This window comes from Magallana gigas, chromosome 5 (assembly GCF_963853765.1).
Source record: "Magallana gigas chromosome 5, xbMagGiga1.1, whole genome shotgun sequence".
Classification (NCBI taxonomy): Eukaryota; Metazoa; Mollusca; class Bivalvia; order Ostreida; family Ostreidae; genus Magallana; species Magallana gigas.
In genome coordinates, this window is record NC_088857.1 from 39752303 (window position 1) to 39774028 (window position 21726).

The 21726-nt window shown below is 33.8% G+C and overlaps 2 protein-coding genes across 2 annotated transcripts in view; one reads left to right on the forward strand and one right to left on the reverse strand.

Annotated features, from left to right (window-relative positions):
* Positions 1-299: 299 nt before the first annotated feature.
* Positions 300-21726, reverse strand: part of LOC105341984 (uncharacterized) — a 33545-nt gene continuing 12118 nt past the window's right edge. Inside the window, exons 6-8 of the mRNA XM_066085567.1 lie at positions 1641-1758; positions 1503-1537; positions 300-1379 (exon numbers count right to left, since the gene is read on the reverse strand). Coding sequence (XP_065941639.1) covers positions 1036-1379; positions 1503-1537; positions 1641-1758 — 497 coding nt within the window. The 3' untranslated portion in view covers positions 300-1035. The remainder of the gene's footprint in view (positions 1380-1502; positions 1538-1640; positions 1759-21726) is intronic.
* LOC117686117 (uncharacterized) lies at positions 17663-20327 on the forward strand. The gene is made up of 3 exons (XM_066084160.1): positions 17663-19369; positions 19636-19826; positions 19985-20327. Exons 1-3 carry the CDS (start codon positions 18038-18040, stop codon positions 20325-20327), a joined length of 1866 nt encoding a protein of 621 aa, XP_065940232.1. The 5' UTR covers positions 17663-18037.

Consider the following 21726-nt stretch of genomic DNA (forward strand, 5'->3'; position numbering starts at 1 on the left):
CTGAAATGTATGCTAAAGTATGTCCCAAGTTATAATAGCTTCCATCATTTGATGATCTGAATTAAAATACTCATACCTGTTTTAAAAAAGTCAAAATTGATAAAAGGGAAATCTTAAATGACACATCATTTTTCAGTCATAAAAGTTCACATGAACGAAAACAAATTTCTTACGGAGATTTATATTTATATTTAGTAAATGTTTACATTTTTTCACCATTTGGAACTCACTCGGAATACCTCACACAATTTTTCTACGTTATCATCTGGGATATATCATAGCTGATGCAATGCAAACCCTCGTAGACTTTCCATTATCTGTTGTATATTGAGACCTGAAGCGTGCGAGGGGTTTTTGAAAATCTTATCTTTCAAACTAGATAATCTAGACATTTTTTTATGTAGGTGTATAAACGTAGTTTGAGCCCAATGGAATCATAAGATAAATGGAGGACATAAAGGTATTTATGATTATCGAAATATCAAGCGAAAAGTGGTGGAAGCAAATACTTGGGACATATTACTGTGGAATCATTAAAATTCGTAATGGCTCAATATTCGTGGAATTCATGGGTTGCCTTCTCCGACGAATTTAAATCCTCAACGAAAACAATTTTAGAAAGAGTTATCTTTGTTACTAAAACAGTAGGCTACGCATCCACGAAATTACATCCCCACGAATGAGCAAAAAAGTCATAATCCACGAAAATTGGCCTGATATTTTTTAATATTTCATTTTAGAACAAAGACCGTGACAATATATATTAAAACATGATTAAATAATTTGATCAAAAGAACATCACATTTTACTATAGACTTGATGCGTTTGTGTTATTAAAGCTGCTTTACAAAAAGTATAGCTATCATTCATTCATCATAAGCTTAACGCTCCTCATTCTTTCTGATGTTTCTGTTGTATTTGACGGAACTGTAAGAACGATTGACCATAGAACTTATATTTCTGTTTTGATGAATGGCGCTTCCATGCCTATTTTCGAGCTTTTTCTTAACTGTTTGTTTTCACAATCGTTGTTGTTTACTTGAGTTTTAGGGATGTTGTGGATGGCTTGAAAATTTCATAATCATTTGTCATTACGTCAGAGTACGAAGACAATTGTTTTGCGTTCTTAAAGTTAATATGATTGTAATTGTCAGAACCTCTGTACCAATGTCCGTATTCATTTAGACCCAATGTTCTGGGGCGTGTTAGTAGTGCTCTGGACTGGTTGGGTTGGTTTTTCGTTGTTCTATCATTTTTTAATGGAGATGTCACTCCTAGGAATTCGGGTGGCAAATTGTATGCACTTGGCGATGTGGCACCACCATTTTCAACCATACGAGATTCCCTGATATCATTATAAATCATGTCTTCTTGTCCATCTTTAATTTCATATGTGTCGACGTCATGTACAAACAAATACAGAAGAAATATAATGCACTAGAAATTAACATGTATAGACCAAAAAAAATTCACAGTACTAAACATCACTGATATATTTGTACCTGTACATCTTTTAAAAGGTTCCTTTTCCTTTGTTCTACAACAAATGAAATGCACAGAGTAATATATAGGAAACTAGCAATACAATTTAATAGTTTATGGGATATAAATAGGAGACTGTTGAAGTAGATAATACTAACAGTTTTCGGTTACAGTGAAGAACTGTACCAAGAAGAAGTAATATCAGAAGACCACTGGCAGCTAGCAAGGAGGTCAAGGTCGTTAAATCAATTGGATTAGCATTAGAATCGCTGGAGGCTACAATATAAAGGAAACTGGTGTATATTTTTATCACTGCGGTTTAATTGATATTGATGGGCATCAATTTTCGATATGTATGCCAAATAGAGCTTCATATATACATATTACTGAATTTATTGACAATTCTCAGTGAATCAAAACAATTTATGCCATCATGCGTATTTATTCTTTAAACAGTAACCTTTAAATTTGTTAATCAACTACATGAAACCAACAACGGCAAGAAATTAGTGCTAAGCAAATGATAAAAAAACTATTTCAAAATTAAGCTTCAGAATGAAGTCGTTAAAAATAGGTCATATAACTAGACTCTTGTTGCAAAAGCAACAAAAAGGTCTTCCGTTCCTCATGTATTAATCTGCACAAAAAATCCAGTTATCTTGTAAACAGAAAATGGATATAATTTATACATTTTGTCTTTTCTCAAAGTTTGAATGTTCAAGTTTTTGTTAGTTATAATATCTCGTTGAAAAAAGATTTTTGTCTCGGGACCGGAAACGAACAAACGGAAGTGATTTAAAAAATGGAAAGTAAATATTTTAGTGCATTTACCTACTGTACGTTACTGTTCATCAGATTGAGTAAAATGTTAAAAAAAAAGTTAACTGTTTAATACAACAAGTTCTATTGCTTGAACGCTTTGAGTAATACTAGTAACCGGAAGTGACGTACGACCAAATGAAACCCGTTTAACACATGTTCAATCAATGTCCATTATCTAAATAAGTTTTGTGTCTTGATCTATCACAGTTTCTGAGATCTTGTGGGTACTTTGTTTTTAAAATAGAACAATACCTGAAATATTTGAGATGTCTCACCGGAAATAGAACTTTTTTTACCATGTGTAGATGACAATTTTGTATTTCTATAGCTAAAATGTTACTTCAATGCTAAAATACCAAAATATTTTTAAAAAATCAAAATTGGGTGTACTTCCTGTGACGACCGGAAGTTACGCTGGATAAAAGAAAATAGTGTTAACAGATGTACATACATAGGTCTATCATCCCACAAAGTTTGGTTGTTCAAGTTGTTACCGTTTTTGAGATCTCGTCAAAATCAGATTTTTGGTCTCTGGACAGGAAACGACCAAACGGAAGTGTTCAATGTAAATTGGATTAAATATTTCTTGTATACATGCCTTTTGTACATTAATTTTCATTTATCTAACTAAATAAATCAAAGAAAAACAGTTAAACTGATAAACAGCTCGGTTTGTTTGAACTCTTTCGGTGTAGACCGGAAGTGACGGAAGACAAAATGAAACCGGTTAAACACATCTTCCACCAAATGTCTATCATCCACGAAAGTTTCGTGTCTTGATCACTTATAGTTTCTGATATCTCGCGGGTACAAAATGTGTTTTGAAAAAGCTTCCTGAGATGATTGAGATATCTCACCGGAAGTAGAATTTTTTTTGGATGAAACATTGCATAGATAACTAATGTATAGATTTATACTTATATATTTAATTTATGGAAAATGAATTAAATGCGTAAAATAAAACTTTTTTTTGAAGTGCTTCCGGTGATGACCGGAAGTTACGACGAACAAAACAAAAGTGTTTAAACACATCTACATACACAGGTATATCATCGTACAAAGATTGGTTGTTCAAGTCTTTACCATTTTTGAGATCTCGAGGTGACAAGCTTTTTCGTTGCGGGACAGGAAACGGACGACCGGAAATAAAATTTTGAAAATTTGAAAAAAACATCCCTAGATTTTATCATTCCCTATTATTCCTGAAAATTTCAACAAAAATTATCCAGTCATCTCTGAGAAAATCGGGGGAAAAAAATAATAATAACTAGACTCTTGTTGCTAAAGCAACAAAAAGGTCTTCCGTTCCTCGTGTATTAATCTGCACAAAAAAATCCAGTTATCTTGTAAACAGAAAATGGATATAATATATACATTTTGTTTTTCCTCAAAGGTTGGATGTTCAAGTTTTTGTTATCTATAGTATCTCGTTAAGAAAAGAGTTTTATCTCGGGACCGGAAACGGACAAACGGAAGTGATTGAGGAAATTAAAAGTAGATATTTTTAGTACTTTTACCTACGGAACGTTACTGTTCTCCACATTGAGTAAAATGTTAAAAAAATCTAAAGTAAAAAAAAGTCTTCTGCTTTAATGCTTCAAGTGAGAACCGGAAGTGACGTACGACAAAATGAAATCCGTTAAACACATGGACAAACAAATGTTCATCACCCATATAAGTTTGTTGTCTTGATCTTTTACAGTTTCTGAGATCTTGCGAGTACTATATGTTTTTATAAAATAAGGCTATTTGAGATATTTGAGATATCTCACCGGAAGTAGATTTTTTTTTACCATTTAAATATGACCTTTTATATTTCTTTAGCTTAAATGTTACTTCCAGGCTAAGTAAACAAAATAATTTTTAAAAAATCAAAAGTTGGTGTACTTCCTGTGACGACCGGAAGTTACGCCGGATTAAACAAAATAGTGGTAACACATGTACGTACATTGGTCTATCATTCCACAAAGTTTGGTTGTTCAAGTTGTTACCGTTTTTTAGATCTCTTCAAAATAAGAATTTTTGTCTCGGGACAGGAAACGGACAAACGGAAGTGCTCAATAAAAATTAAATTTACAATTTCTTGTTTACTTGCCTATCTTACATTATTATTTATCGAAATAACTAAAACTATCAAAGGAAAAAAGTTAAACTGACGAACAGCTCGATTTGTTTGAACTCTTCCGGTGTGGACCGGAAGTGACGGAAGACAAAATAAAAGCGTTTAAACACATCTTCAATCAAATGTCTATCATACGTGAATGTTTCGTGCCTTGATCACTTTTAGTTTCTGAGATATCGCGGGTACAAAATGTGTTTTATAAAAGCTACCTGAGATAATTGTGATATCTCACCGGAAGTAGAATATTTTCGTTGATATTACATCACAGAGATATCCTATGTATAGATTTATATCTATATAGCTATTCTACGGCCGAAAAAATTAATGCCTTAAAATAATTATTTTTTAAGTGCTTCCGGTGACGACCGGAAGTTACGACGAACAAAACAAAAGTGTTTAAACACATCTACAGCTATAGGTCTATCACCCCACAAAGTTTGGATGTTCAAGTCTTTACTGTATTTGAGATCTCGAGGTGACAAGCTTTTTGTCGCGGGACAGGAAACGGACGAACGGAAGTAAATTTAGAAAATCTTTTACTAAAAACCGCTAGATGTTTATATTTTCAGTCATTCCTGAAAATTTTATAAAAATTCATCAAGACATCTCTGAGAAATTCACAAGACAAAAAGGGGAAAAAAATAATAATAACTAGACTCTTGTTGCTATAGCAACAAAAAGGTCTTTCGTTCCTCATGTATTAATCTGCACAAATCTCCAGTTATCTTGTAAACAGGAAATGGATATAATATATACATTTTGTCTTTCCTCAAAGTTTGGATGTTCAAGTTTTTGTTTCCGGGTAGTTTTAATATCTCGTTGAAAAAAGGTTTTTGTCTCGGGACCGGAAACGAACAAACAGAAGTGATTTAAGAAACGGAAAGTAGATATTTTAGTACATTTACCTACGGTACGTTACTATTCATCACATTGAGTAAAATGTTTAAAAAAAAAATTAAGAATTTAATAAAAAAGTTCTATTGCTTGAACGTTTCGAGTAAAACCGGAAGTGACGTACGACCAAATGAAACCCGTTAAACACATGTTCAATCAAACGTCCATCATTCATTTAAGCTTCGTGCCTTAATCTCTCACAGTTTCTGAGATCTTGCGGTTACTTTGTTTTTTTATAAAAGAAGGCTACCTGAGATATTTGAGATGTCTCACCGGAAGTAGAGGTTTTGTTTTACCATGTGTAGATGACCTTTTGTATTTCTATGGCTAAAATGTTACTTCAATGCTAAATAACCAAATATTTCTAAAAATTCAAAATTTGGTGTACTTCCTGTGACGACCGGAAGTTACGCCGGATAAAACAAAATAATGTTAACAATGTACATACATAGGTCTATCATCCTACAAAGTTTGGTTGTTGAAGTCGTTTCCGTTTTTGAGATTTCGTCGAAATAAGGTTTTTGGTTTCGGGACAGGAAACGGACAAACGGAAGTGCTCAATGTAAATTGTATTAAATATTTCTTGTATACTTGCCTTTTGTACATTATTTTTCATTTATCTAACTACAATTATCAACGGAAAACAGATAAACTGATAAACAGCTCGATTTTTTTCAACTCTTCCTGTGTGGACCGGAAGTGACGGAAGACAAAATGAAACCAGTTAAACACATCTTCAATCATATGTCTATCATCCATGAAAGTTTCGTGTCTTGATCACTAATAGTTTCTGAGATCTCGCAGGTACAAAATGTGTTTTAAAAAAAGCTACCTGAGATGATTGAGATATCTCACCGGATGTAGAATTTTTTTGTTGATTTAACATTGCATAGATAACTTATGTGTAGATTTATACTGATATAATTAATTTGTGGAAAATGAATTTTTTGCGTAAAATAACTATTTTTGAAGTGCTTCCGGTGACGACCGGAAGTTACGACGAACAAAACAAAAGTGTTTAAACACATCTGCATACACAGGTCTATTATCGTACAAAGTTTGGTTGTTCAAGTCTTTACCATTTTTGAGATCTCGAGGTGACAAGCTTTTTTGTTGCGGGACAGGAAACGGACGACCGGAAATGAATTTTGAAAAAATGAAAAAAACGTCCCTAGCGTTTATCATTTCCTATCATTCCTGAAAATTTCAAGGAAATATATCCAGTCATCTCTGAGAAAATCGGGGAAAAAAATAAGAATAATAATAATAATAATAATAATAACTAGACACTTGTTGCAAAAGCAACAAAAAGGTCTTCCGTTTTGATATACATGTATCAATTTAACTGTAAGACATTGCTTCTCTCACATAGAAAAAAAAGTGGATATGATAAATATTGTGAATAATCTCAATCACTTACAGTGACAAAAATCTCACGGACATCAAATTTGTAAAATGGAAAGCTACACAGAGACATTTGAGATATCTCACCGGAAGTAAAATTTATTTGCTAATTTAACATTATATAGATGACATATGTAAGATTATATACTGATATTTTCATTTTATGTAAAATGAATAAAATATGAAGAAAACAAAATTTTTGAAGTGCTTCCGGTGACGACCGGAAGTTACGCCGAACAAAACAAAACAGTGTTAACACATGTTCATACATAGGTCTATCATCCCACAAAGTTTGGTTGTTCAAGTCGTCACCGTTTTTGAGATCTCGTCGAAATAAGGTTTTTTGTCTCGGGACAGGAAACGGACATGCGGAAGTGCTCAATGTAAATTGTATTAAACATTTCTTGTATACTTGCCTTTTGTACGTTATATTTCATTTATCTAACTAAAAGTGTCAAAGAAAAGCAGTTAAACTGATAAACAGCTCGATTTGTTTGAACTCTTCCGGTGTGTACCGGAAGTGACGGAAGACAAAATGAAACGAGTTTAACACATCTTCAATCAAAAGTCTATCATCCACGAAAGTTCCGTGTCTTGATCACTTATAGTTTCTGAGATCTCGCGGGTACAAAATGTGTTTTAAAAAGGCTTCCTGAGATGATTGAGATATCTCACCGGAAGTAGAATTTTTTTGTTGATTTAACATTGCATAGATAAGTTATGCATAGAATTATACTTATTTATTTAATTTACGGAAAATGAATTTAATGCGTAAAATAACTATTTTTGAAGTGCTTCCGGTGACGACCGGAAGTTACGACGAACAAAACAAAAGTGTTTAAACACATCTACATACACAGGTCTATCATCCTACAAAAATTGGTTGATCAAGTCTTTACCATCTTTGAGGTCTCGAGGTGACAAGCTTTTTCATTGCGGGACAGGAAACGGACGACCGGAAATGAATTTTTAAAAAATGAAAAAATCATTCCTACACTTTATCATTCTCTATTATTCCTGAAAATTTCAAGAAAATCAAAGCTACACAGACATATTTGAGATATCTCACCGGAAGTAAAATTTATTTGCTAATTTAACATTATATAGATGACATATGTAAGATTATATACTGATATTTTCATTTTATGTAAAATGAATAAAATATGAAGAAAGCAAAATTTTTGAAGTGCTTCCGGTGACGACCGGAAGTTACGCCGAACAAAACAAAACAGTGTTAACACATGTTCATACATAGGTCTATCATCCCACAAAGTTTGGTTGTTCAAGTCGTCACCGTTTTTGAGATCTCGTCGAAATAAGGTTTTTTGTCTCGGGACAGGAAACGGACATGCGGAAGTGCTCAATGTAAATTGTATTAAACATTTCTTGTATACTTGCCTTTTGTACGTTATATTTCATTTATCTAACTAAAAGTGTCAAAGAAAAGCAGTTAAACTGATAAACAGCTCGATTTGTTTGAACTCTTCCGGTGTGTACCGGAAGTGACGGAAGACAAAATGAAACGAGTTTAACACATCTTCAATCAAAAGTCTATCATCCACGAAAGTTCCGTGTCTTGATCACTTATAGTTTCTGAGATCTCGCGGGTACAAAATGTGTTTTAAAAAGGCTTCCTGAGATGATTGAGATATCTCACCGGAAGTAGAATTTTTTTGTTGATTTGACATTGCAAAGATAAGTTATGTATAGAATTATACTTATTTATTTAATTTACGGAAAATGAATTTAATGCGTATAATAACTATTTTTGAAGTGCTTCCGGTGACGACAGGAAGTTACGACGAACAAAACAAAAGTGTTTAAACACATCTACATACACAGGTCTATCATCCTACAAAAATTGGTTGTTCAAGTTTTTACCATCTTTGAGATCTCGAGGTGACAAGCTTTTTCATTGCGGGACAGGAAACGGACGACCGGAAATGAATTTTTAAAAAATGAAAAAATCATTCCTACACTTTATCATTCTCTATTCATTCTGAAAATTTCAAGAAAATCTATCCAGTCATCTCTGAGAAAATCGGGGAAAAAAATAATAATAATAATAATAATAATAAAAAGAAACATTACAATCACTATAAGGTCTTCCGTTGGAAACGGAAGACCTTAAAAAGAAACATTACAATCACTATAAGGTCTTCCGTTGGAAACGGAAGACCTTAATAACTAGACTCTTGTTGCTATAGGAACAAAAAGGTCTTCCGTTCCTCATGTATTATTCGGTACAAAAAATATATCTCTTCCTGTGTGGACCGGAAGTGACGGAAGACAGAACGAAACCAGTTAAACACATCTTCAATCAAATGTCTATCATCCATGAAAGTTTTGTGCTTTGATCACTTATAGTTTCTGAGATCTCGTTTGTACAAAATGTGTTTCAAAAAAGCTACCTGAGATATTTGAGATATCTCACCGGAAGTAGAATTTTTTGTTGAGTTAACATCGCATAGATAACCTATGCATAGATTTATACTTATATATTTATTTTATGGAAAAGGAATTTTATGCGAAAAAGTAGTTATTTTTTAAGTGCTTCCGGTAACGACCGGAAGATACGACGAACAAAACAAAAAAATTTTAAACACATTTACAGCTATGGGTCTATCATCCCACAAAGTTTTGATGTTCAAGTCTTTACCGTTTCTGAGATCTCGTTGATACAAGCTTTTTCAACGCGGGACAGGAAACGGACGACCGGAAATGATTTTTGACAAAATGAAAAAATCATCTCGAGATATTGTCATTCTCTTTCATTTTAAAAAAAATCACATAAATCTATCCAGTCATCTCTGAGAAATCTTCTGGACAAAAACTGGGAAAAAAATAATAATAACTAGACACGATCTCGTTGCGAGCAACGAGGAGGTCTTCCTTCCCCTGAAGACGGAAGACCCTAATAATAAAATACTGTTTTTGTCTAAATCTTAATTAAAGAGTGTTTTTCAACTTGTACTACAGTCAAACACCCTTTTTATGTTGAATATTTTAGTTAGAAAATTAGACAAAAAGGAGAGAAAGAAATAGAGAGAAAGAACAAATCTTGGCTCCGGCGAGATTAGAACACACAGCCTTTGCAGGTGTCTCAAAACATGGCTGACGCAAAATAATTCCCGAATTTGTCTTTGAATTTGGGGCTATTCCGCCCGGGAGAAGAGCTGAGTTTTTGTATGAGATGAAAAACAACGTGTAAGATGTCTGACTATTCAGGTTTGGTAACAGTGCAAGGTTATTTGAAATATTGATGCGTGTTTGAGTCTGGAGGGGGGTGAAAAGACCCGAGCTTGATTTTCGTCGTAAATAAATCGAAAATAGAATTTTGAGGTGTGGATCTCGGATTCGGTTAACAACAATTTAGGGAAGTCCTAAAACAATGACTGATGCATTTTTCCCATGTATTTCAGTGTTTAGAATATTTGTTCGTGTCGTTTACTATTATGTTTGACTGTTTTATTTCAGCAGGATTGATAAATCTTTATAAATGTAGAAATAACGAAATCAGTAACACGTAAATTTATTCGGTAAAAATTTGATGACAGTAATTTCCACAGTTCTAACATTCATAAGTACACTGTAGTTCACACGCTATCGTAGATACAGACTAAACGGAAAACAAGAAATATACATGCAACAGAAATATTACGCGGCTGCACAGGGGCCAAGCCCATTTCAACATTAATTTCAATGAAACCATAAATAAAGAAAGAGGTCGAACTCTGACCCAGATAGAAAACTACCAGCTCGCTTCAAAATCCTTAAAAAATCAATTAATCTTTAAAACACTCGCAACGTGCATGTATTTTTCATAAAAGTAATGTCTGAGATACACTCCTGCCGAATTTTAAGTTGATGGGTCTTACAATAGCGGAGATATACGCAATTATTCTCTCGAAGTCGCCAGTTTATTTTTACTCGGACATTTACCGGTCCAGAGCTCACGATGGAATTTTGCCTATGACAACAGCAGTATTGCAACAAGTCGAGAAACATTTGCAATAATCTTAAAATCTTACATCAAACACAATTTATGGATTTACTTTTTACTTTTAAAGTTTTCAGAAATAAGATATATATCAAAGGCCTGAAGGGCCACAATGGCGTCGAGTTAAAGTTAATTTGAAGAATAAAAATTTAAATAATTTTTTTTTAAGTCAAAATAATCTCCACTATTACAAAAATGCATACATTTTTATATTTTTGTTATTTATGGTTCTCCTTCATTGATCAAATGCACACTTAGGTACTGTAGATTAAAATAAAATCCTGAAAACAAAGTATGATTTTGTAACTCTTAGTAATGTGTGTACTTAACATGAGAACAACTTTTCTTGTTGTTTGCTGGAGATTAATTTTATAAAAATTGAGTTGGGCGGTCAATTGAACAAAAATGAAATTTAATATAGATTTTACGCAGCCAACTAAAATAATAGAAATAATAAAATTAAGTGTGATTTTTTTTATATTTTCAAAAATCAATCTGATTTGGTTATTGACCATTCATTTAGAAATTGGTATCAATTATACTTACTTTTTAAAAACAAATATAAAGACAAATACATTAGTCAACTTTCTAAAATTAAAAAAAAAATGTTTTTATCACATAACTAATTAAAGTACAATTCATTACCAATTGACTGACCTAATTCTTAAACAATTTTGAATGTTAATTAAAAATCTAAGTTTTGAAATATCTTAGGAGTTATAATTTTTTAAAGATTTTTTTTCTCTCTTTTCATATAGAATTAAATATCTAAATTATAATTTGTTTAATTCTATATATTGTAATTTGTATACTGCTGAAAAACACACTGTCTTTTATTATCAATTTGATATAAAATTCACATGGGTCCAAATGACATGGGCCGAAAAGAGCAGGGGTAGATAAAAGAAAGCACCCATTCAAGTTGTTTACAAAGTGAAAGTAGTTCACTAACTATTTGTTGTAGATTACTGATATACTTATCGCTCTATGTAGGAAGTTTTGTTTCTAAAAGATCAAACTTTTGTGCATTGTCAATATTCGATGTGGATACAAAATAATCTGTTTTGCTGGTATATTTCATAACCAAATTGAGTATGTAGGCCAAACTATCGCATGTGTCTCCGTGCAAGTGTATTCGTCCGCTGAACGTCTGAAACCCAGACATATTGTTTACAATAAAATATGAACATTTTCAAAGAATCAACCATTTCGTATCTGCTCGAAGTTGAAGTATGTCATCTTTTTTTCTTCAAACACGTAAGAAAACTTTGCACTCATTTGAGTTGTTTGGCTCCTTAAAAATTTGCAAACTTCCGGACGTACGATCCCTAGATGCCTTTCGAGCTTTGCTCGACGCCATAAAAATGCCATAACATTTACATGCTAAACACTACATATGTATGATGAGAGAGAGAGAGAGAGAGAGATTAATTAGAAATCGATTTGATCAGAGACATAAATAACATTTATGTCTCTGATTTGACAAAGAAATTTATAATTGGTTTATCTGCTTTTTCATATCTATTATATTTCTTTTTGTCTCAAGTTTTTCTTTGCCGACAATAACTGCATAATAAAAAATTCTGGTAAGTCAGCAAATAAAATAACCTACATCATTAGAAATATAGTATGATTATTTATTCCCCATTTTCCCGAATCCAAACGATACCCAAGTGTTATGTCTAAATGACCAATGTTAAGCATTCAGTTAATAATAAAAATCGTTTTTTTAATCACAGACAGTCAATAGATTTGTTATTAAATCATTGAACAGTGAATTTCAAAAAATAACATCCGTAGATAATATCCCGTAACTAGAAAAAAATACGTATTTACTTTTTTGACGTCAAATGTACATTAGCCTCTAGCCTCATTACTCCATGTTACCTGTAGTAGATCTTATAGAGAGAGAGAGAGAGAGAGAGAGAGAGAGAGAGAGAGAGAGAGAGAGAGAGAGAGAGAGAGAGAGAGAGAGATTTTAGTGTTCAGGAATTCAATATAAACGCAATATTTGTCAATAAACGCATGTATACATGCATACATGTACATATCTAAATGTTTGAATAAATACAAAACAACCTTTCTTTTTAAGCCATGTGAAATACTAAAAACGTTGGTGCATTGCTAAATGTTGTGTGTATACAATCATTGAAATGGCGGCATTTCTTTGATGCCGGCAAAGCGATCCAGTGAACTCTAATGCGGTCGAACTGCAGGGGTGCTTCGGCGGCATGTCTTTGATGCCGGCAATGCGACAATCGTCCGAATTTAGCGAGCAGTTGACAGAAAAGAGCTCTATATTTGTACTGAAAAAAGCCGCTATTATTTTTATTTATGAAAAAAGAAAACGTAAACATTCAAATCCATCATTATAAAGATAAAATCGTTAAACAAAACACAGTTAAGCAAGAAAAAATAATCGGCACTCGGGGACTGAACCCGGGTCGCCTGGACACAAGTCCACCACTCTAACGACTGAGCTACGCGGACTCTCGCTTCAGAACTTTGGAGCCAAAAATCTCGAGAATGCATGGATCAATTTTAAAACAGATTTCATATTCAGAGGTTTTTAGAGTGTCTCTATCGAATAGTAACATAAAAAAAATTCAAGTTCAAAAAATAAAAAATTAAGGTTTTTCATTTCCTTCCGCTGACGACCGGAAGTGACGGCGGACGTTCGGATATGCGTAGTACCCTGCGGCCGTTCACTCTCTACGATCTCTGAAAATTTGAAAGTTCTATCTTAAATACTTTTGGAGAAAACTCGTGAACAAGCAAAAACATAAAATCTTTAATATCTCGGGACCGGAAGTGACGACCAAAAAAATCCCACGTACTTTTCTTACAAATGTTGTCATTAACAAGATCTGAAAGTTTTATCAAAATCGGCTGAAGCGTTTTCGAGAAAACGTGGGAGAAAAAAAAAGAATAATAACTAGACACGATCTCGTTGCGAGCAACGAGGAGGTCTTCCGTCTGATTTTTAGAAGAGGAAATGACCTTTCCTTTTATCTTCATCAACGAAACATATCAGGAAATGCAGATGTGATATTAAAGAGCGATGGATGTAGAATTATACACCCCGTTGGATCCCTAATTTGAAGGACCAGCCCCATTTTTTTCATTTTAAATAAGAGGTCTTTTGACCTAATAACACGTCTAATAACCTGTAATAAAAAGAAACCGAAGAAAAAAAAGAGGGTCACCCTTTGTAAACGGAAGACCCTAATAACAATAAGAATAGAAGGGTCTTCCGCTGAAGACGGAAGACCCTAATTATAAAAGACTGTTTTTGTCTAAATCTTAATTGAAGAGTGTTTTTCAACTTGAATTTTAGTCCAACAACCCTTTTATGTTGAATATTTTAGTTAGAAAATTAAATACAAAGGAGACAAAGAAATAGAGAGAAAGAAGAAATCTTGGCTCCGGCGAGATTAGAACACACAGCCTTTGCAGATGTCTCAAAACATGGCTGACGCAAAATAATTCCCGAATTTGTCTTTGAATTTGGGGCGTTTCCGCCCGGGAGAAGAGCTGAGTTTTTGTATGAGATGAAAAACAACGTGTGAAATGTCTGACTATTCAGGTTTGGTAACAGTGCGAGGTCATTTGAAATATTGATGCGTGTTTGTGTCTGGAGGGGGTGAAAAGACCTGAGCTTGATTTTCGTCGTAAATAAATCGAAAATAGAATTTTGAGGTGTGGATCTCGGATTCGGTCATTACATGTAGTACAGTAATCTAGAATTGAACTAGGTTGAAAATAAGGGTTCAAGATGAAAGATCCAGTAAAATCGGGCCAGAAAAACTAAATTATTTTGTGAATAGGAGGAGGGGGGGGGGGGTCGGTGCGTGTACTGTGTAATATTAATTTCCCAGTATAGGCAATAAGTGCCGTTTAATCTCAGGAATTTCGTCTTGATTGTTCAATTCGCTGCATATTTGGCAGAAAATGAGAATGGTGTCCGAGGTTCATTTTCACGAATTTTCATTAGGATTGAATGAAGGGCTTGGGAGTTATGATATTTTTGCAGTACATGTCAATCACGACAATTGAAACTCAAATGCCAAAAACTTCATAACTCTGTTATTAATGAACGAATTGGTCTGGTAATTAGTACAGTAATCTAGAATGGTACTTAGTTGAAATTAAAGGCCCAAGATCAAAGATCAAGGAAAATCGGGCCAGAAAAACTTAATGATTTTATGAATGGGGGGGGGGGTGTCGGTCGGTGACTTCTATATTAACGTAGAATATTAAATTCTTAGTATCACAAATGACACAATTTCTAAACAAAATACATATGTTAGAACAATGTATAAGCGTTGTTTGAAAGATGTAACTATTGATTTTTTAACATCTGTTTATCTTAGGCTCAAACACTCATAAACTGCTGGTCAGTTTTCAAACCGTGTCGCAGTCACCCGTTCGTTTGTATAGTTACGTGTATAAACTTTGGAGGTTTTTCTTAATCCCAGACAGGCAACAGATTTGTATCAGTATATAGACATGCACAAAAAAAGGAAAAAGTCCACCATCTTTAATAAAAATGACTTTTTAGCGTTGACTTCCAATCAGTATGAAGACAATCATTAAACAATGAATTTCAAATTATTTGAATCCATAGACATTATCCCGTAACTTGAAATAAATACATGTATAATTTTTGGACGCCAATGTACATTTAGCCTCTATCCAATTTAATGCATGTTACCTGTACTAGTTCTTATTTAAATGCTAAAAAATTTGTACTTTGAGAGAGAGAGAGAGAGAGAGAGAGAGAGAGAGAGAGAGAGAGAGAGAGAAAGAAAGAAAGAGAGAGAGAGAGATTTTTATAGAGTTTAGGGAATCAGTATATTAGTAACGTATGTCAATAAACACATTAATTTTATATACATGCATGCGTGTATCTATATATGTGAATAAATACTAATCAGTCCTCCTTTTAAGGTAATGTTGAATACTTATTTAAACGTTGGTGCATTGCTAAATATTGTGTGTGTCATTGAGATGGCGGCATTTCTTTGATGCCGGCAAAGCAACCCAGCGTACTGCAGGGGTACTTTGGTGGCACGTCTTTGATGTCTGCGATGCGACGAGCGTTTGAATTTAGCGAACTGATGACAGAAACAAGCTATCTATTTGTAATTAAAAAAAGCCCCTATTATTTCTATATATAATAAATATAAAACGGAAAACATTAAAATCCATCATTTTAAAGATAAAATCGTTAAACAAAACAAAATTAAGAAAAAACCATCATTCGGCATGTTTTTGATACCGGCAATGCGACGAGCGTCTAAATTTAGAGAGCTGCTGACAGAAAAGAGCTCCATATTTGTACTGAAAAAAGCCGCTATTATTTTTAATTATGACAAAAATAAAACGAAAAACATTCAAATCCATCATTTTAAAGACGAAATCATTAATCAAAACACAAACAAGAGAGAAAAAACATTCGGCACTCAGGGACTGAACCCGGGTCGTCTGGGCACAAGTCCAACACTCTAACGACTGAGCTACGCGGACCTTCGCTTCAGAATTTTGGGGCCCAAAATCTCAAGAATGCGTGGATCGATTTTAAAATAAAGGACTAAATCCATGTTTAGCTATATATGGCCCTGTGATATCTCAAAAATTAAACTAGATCAAAATGATATAAAATTTGTGTTATGTGTTAGTCTAGACCTGATACTATTTTGACATGCCAGAATTTCCCCGCCAAAACGTCTGCTTGCAAAAATATGTAAATGACAAAACCGGTTCCGGGCCGGTTTTGGGGTAAAATCGCAGCATTTTCGTTCTTTGGTGGTGTTTTTCAACAACAGCACACCCTCTGATCTAAAAAATGTTTTTAAATTATGAAATTGTATCAATAAAAAAAGATATTCAAAGTGAAATTTTTTGGATCAGAGGGTGTGCTGTTGATGAAAATTTAAAATGTAAACAAGATGAGGAGCAATCCGGATTTACTTATTTTTTGACAGTATTGCACGTTTTTTCACACCTTTTTGTTTTAAAAATATAAAAACACAAGAATCAGACACATTATGTCATTGTCATTTAAATCTGACAAATAAAAAGGTACAGTGTGTTGTTAATGAAACGTATATGTGATCAATTTTTACACCAAATTTTGCGCATGCACGACATTCCATACATGCTTATTTGCATACGTAAACAAACAGAGGCTTTTACTTTGCGTGATTAATCTTGAAAATACACGGACGGAAGATGAACAAAACCTATAGAAAGTGGAGAAAGAAGAACTGTGAAGGTATGTATATGAATTTTATTGAATACGTAGATTTCTGTTGATTTTTTCTTGAATAAATAATATTGTTCGCAACGTTCGTCTGCATGATACTATTTGATAGATGAGAAGATTGGCCAATGAATTGTTCAATCCGTGTGTACGTTATTCAGCCTTAAAGACTGTTCTTATATAGACATGTAATTAAAACATACAAGAATGGTTATTAATCTGAACATTTGGTCTAAAAACAATTAATATTCGATTACAGTGCATACTGTATAGCAGATGTCATGTAGGCAAAGAGTTAGTCGTCTATATTTAGAAATAAAAATGAAGGACGCAATATACATGGAAAATATATATTCCTATATATTTAGTAAATAAATCAACCTGTATGAACCATAATTATTTTCTTAATAGACGGGAAAACGGTTTTGTTTTAAAGTTTTTTTAGTGTACTATACAACATATAACTCTTTGTTTCTCCGGAGTCTGAATGGCTGCATGGTAGCGTTCTCGATTACAGACACGACGATCCGGGATCGATCACCACTCGGCGCGATTTTTTTTTTCTTTAAATGATGGCTAGAAATATATTGAGTGCACCTTTTTTCAACGGCACTTCTATAACCCCCCCCCCCCCCCCCCAAAAAAAAAAAAAACATTTTCCTCATAATATGGCAATGAAAGTTTATCATCATATTATAGCAATTAGAGTTAATCTAGAAAATCATGCAATACGTGTAAATGATAATATATTGATCACATGTCTAAAACAAAACTTGTAACACAGCTGAAGGTCTGCAGCTCCCCAAAATATTAGAAAGACAGTTCCATTAAATACTTTGGGGGGGGGGGGGCACTGTAATTCTACAGTTTGTCAATTTGAGTTTTTCTGTAAAGTTAATTTATACTTGATACATTGCAAGTATTTGCTTAGTAGTAGTAAACATAAATATTCACAATACAATGTCATATAAAATGAAATCTTTATTTTTTAGTGAACATTAAAGTTGTGTATAACTACATTTTTGTTTTGTATTTTCAGAACATAAAAATGAATGAAGATCAAGTGAAAACAGAGAGTAAAAAGATTTTCCCATGCATCCTTTGCAAAAAAAGAACAAGACCAAATGACAGGAAAAAATGTGAGTCAACAGCAATTCGTCGCTTCCTCAGAAAGAACTTTCTTGTTGAGGCAAACTCAAACGACATCTTGTGCAACAAGTGCAGACATCGCTACCATGGACACCAGAAAACTTGCCACCAGACGTCCAGTTCTCTTCCTGTGTCTCGGCCTCCACAACCAGGAGTGTGCAGTCCACCATCCATATCTTTGCCTCTCCAGAGAACACCTTCTTCACATGCCTACTGCTTAATCTGCAAGCGACCGGGTCCTAAACTTGTTGTCGTGTCTTCAGCAGCTAGATTTTCAGCATTTCTTCACCATGAAATTATCATCCCACCTGGAAGCAGATGTTGTCCATCCCACATTGATGAAGGGGAGTTCAGACCTGGTGTTTTGACCAATATACAGACATTTGAGTCTTCTCTTGTAAACAAGTCGACAGTGCTGGAACTGATCCAAAAAATTCGAAATTATGCCCTCCAGACCTCAACAAGCAGATTTTCTTTCGAACTGTCAAGCCTGAGCAACACTGATTATATTGCACTGACTGGCATCACTAAAGAAAACTTTGAAGACCTCCATTCCTTTATTTCCACTGATATTCGAAACACACAAAACCGAGGCACAAGGATGTCACTTGGAATCTTTCTTCTGAAACTGAGATCAGGAATGTCAAATCAACTTCTGGCCACGATTTTTGGAATTTCAAAGTCTTCCCTCTGTAGAGCAGTAAAATCAGTCCGTACAGCACTCATGAAGTCATTTGTACCACATCATCTTGGACTACAACATACAACAAGAGAAGAAATTATAGAAAATCATACAAGACCTCTGGCACAGGAACTTTTTGGTGATCTTACAAATAAAAAAGCTATTGCTGTTTTGGATGGAACTTATATATATATTCAGAAAAGTAACAACTTCCAGTTTCAACGGAAATCATATAGTTTACATAAAGGCAGGCCCCTTGTTAAACCCATGGTTGTCACATCCACAGACGGATACTTTCTTACAGTTCTTGGACCCTACCTAGCTAGGAATAATGATGCCACTATCCTCAACCATATGCTTCATACCAACGTAGAAGATCTGAAGGGCTGGTTCCATGAAGATGATGTTTTCATTGTAGACAGAGGCTTCAGAGATTCAGTCGAAATGCTTGAGGAGCTGGGAATAAGGGCCGAAATGCCTCGTCTGATGAGCAAAGGGCAGAAGCAGATGACAACCTTAGATGCTAATGCCTCTCGTCTAGTCACCAAGGTCAGTTGTTTCTATATTTTGATTACCAGACCTATAACATAAAATCAATCATTAATCATCATGTCAAAAAAACTTCAATAAAATTACGTTTTCAATAATTCTATATCTGTTCTTATCTTAAATACAACCAAATGCTGTTCCAAATCATTGATTTTATGATTTTCATCATTTATATTTTTTTCTTTTAGTAAAGATATATCCACTGTTAATTTTATATAAGGCACTTTTACCTTTTTTATTAGTGGTGCTTGTTCTTAACTTTACAGATTCGTTGGGTCGTTGAGGCAGCCAATGCAAGGATAAAGCGATGGAAGTACCTTGCTCATGTTCTTCCAACCAATCAAGTGCCGTTTATTGGTGACTACGTGCGCATCGTGTGTGCCCTCTCCAATCGATACTGCAAGCCTCTGTCAACAGGAAGTGAAGATGACGATATGGCACTTGCATGCAAAATGAGGTATTTATCAACAAAAGTTAACTCTTTAAAGAAAACTGTCTAGATAAGAAGTCTGTAAAGTGGGAAGTGGCTACCGATTCTTTGGAATTCCCCAACATCAGCGAAGATGATATTCGAAATCTGACCTGTGGAGTTTATCAACTTAAGTTGTGTCCAAGTTATATTCAGGAGTATTTGGAGGGGGATGTGGACATCTTGGTTCACAGTGAGTTCCATGGGCTTATCAGGGTCAAGCTACAGAGCCGTCATGTTTCTTCCAGACAGTATCTGCTCTGGATCCAGTTTTCCGAGTCTGAGATCACTGCATGGTATTGCAGATGTCGAGCGGGTGCCCGTGTTGTGGGAGTATGTTCCCATGTTGCCGCCGTTATCTGGTATCTTGCTGTTGGGAGACACAACAGGGAGGCTATTTCATCTATTCAAGACTGGTCCGAGTTTGTCACTGATGCAGCTGTAATTGACGAATCTGAGGACAGTGATGACAGTGAGGTAGAGGAGTAACTGATCGAGTTCATTTTTCTTCTTCTTGTAATCAATCAGACTCTGTTGGTATCCTGAAAATATGAACATTTATGATTTATAATATCAAATATTCATTTATCTGATTCATTTAAACATAATACAGATCTGGTTGCATTATTATTACACAAATGCTTTGTAATCAACAATTTGTCAATAGTAACATATTATGACTTAAAGTGAGAATTATTTGATAATTATAATTATTTTACATATGTACAAATAGAAAAATCTAATACACTACTGTCAAAAGATATTTCTGTGCATTAATTTAAATAAGATGTTTTATTGTTGTCTTTAAGTATATAAAATCTATCTAAATCATGATGGAAGCACACTACCTACTTGTTATCATGCAATTTTCTTGTCAATTACAAAATCTTTAATACTGCAGATAAATTGTACCATGATTATATATTTACCTACATGTCTGTATAACTTAAAACATTGTTTGCACTAGAAAGGGGTATCTCCTCTGTATAAACTAATTTCAGTGCATTTTTGCATGATTTGTTTTGTATCATGTTCATTTAATATTGAATCAATTCATTTTGTCATCTCATTTTTAAACTAACTGACAATGTGCCATAACGAAGAATCTTTTACTTTATGATTACCATATTTGTTACCCATTATTTGCTAATTTAATTTCTATGTTTCACATGTTACAAGTAAATATTCTTATATATATTTCTTGAATATATGACATTGTTTGGGTTGAAAATGGTAGTTACATGTATGCTATGTAGAGTTTTAAAATGTTGCAAATAGAGCATAGTTATAGCTGTTGTTGTTTTTTAATAGCTCTTCTTTGTTTTGTTTTCTGTTTTGCATTGGATCTAATGTATATCCTTGTATATTCTTGGAATTGGGTAAATGTGTGAATGTTTCAGATCAGCTGATGAACAAATGAATCCATGAAATGCATGATATGTGTTAATAAATAATACCTTTAATAACAAATAAACAATAATAAACCAATCTATAGTAAAGTGAACTTTTTTCCGCAATGAAATGGGCCAACAATTGAAACGCTGCCAACACACCATACTCTGTGGCTATGCAGCGTGTTGGAACAGTACATGTGACTCGATTGTTGATCTAACTCTTTTACTATAAAATAATTCAAATATTTCTTATTTTATATTTCCTTACGTTACAGAGAGAATATCGATATGTTTTATAACACTTACTTTGCAAATGCGTTGATTAATTCCTTTGCATCCGTCGCTTTACAATCCTGTTTGTCACCGTGCGAAATCGTGTCACAATGGCCGACTTTACGGAAACTAAGGTGTGCCATGCGGGTTAAAAAAAATCATGGCCGTTGTGTTCTCGATTAAATTCTGGCAATGAACTTATCTTTAACATCAATTTAATG

Coding starts and splice junctions, on each gene's coding strand:
- LOC117686117 (XM_066084160.1), top strand. CDS start 18,038: ATGAATGAAGATCAAGTGAAAACAGAGAGTAAAAAGATTTTCCCATGC. Junction 19,370..19,635: donor CCTCTCGTCTAGTCACCAAG/GTCAGTTGTTTC, acceptor TTAACTTTACAG/ATTCGTTGGGTCGTTGAGGC. Junction 19,827..19,984: donor GCACTTGCATGCAAAATGAG/GTATTTATCAAC, acceptor GTTGTGTCCAAG/TTATATTCAGGAGTATTTGG.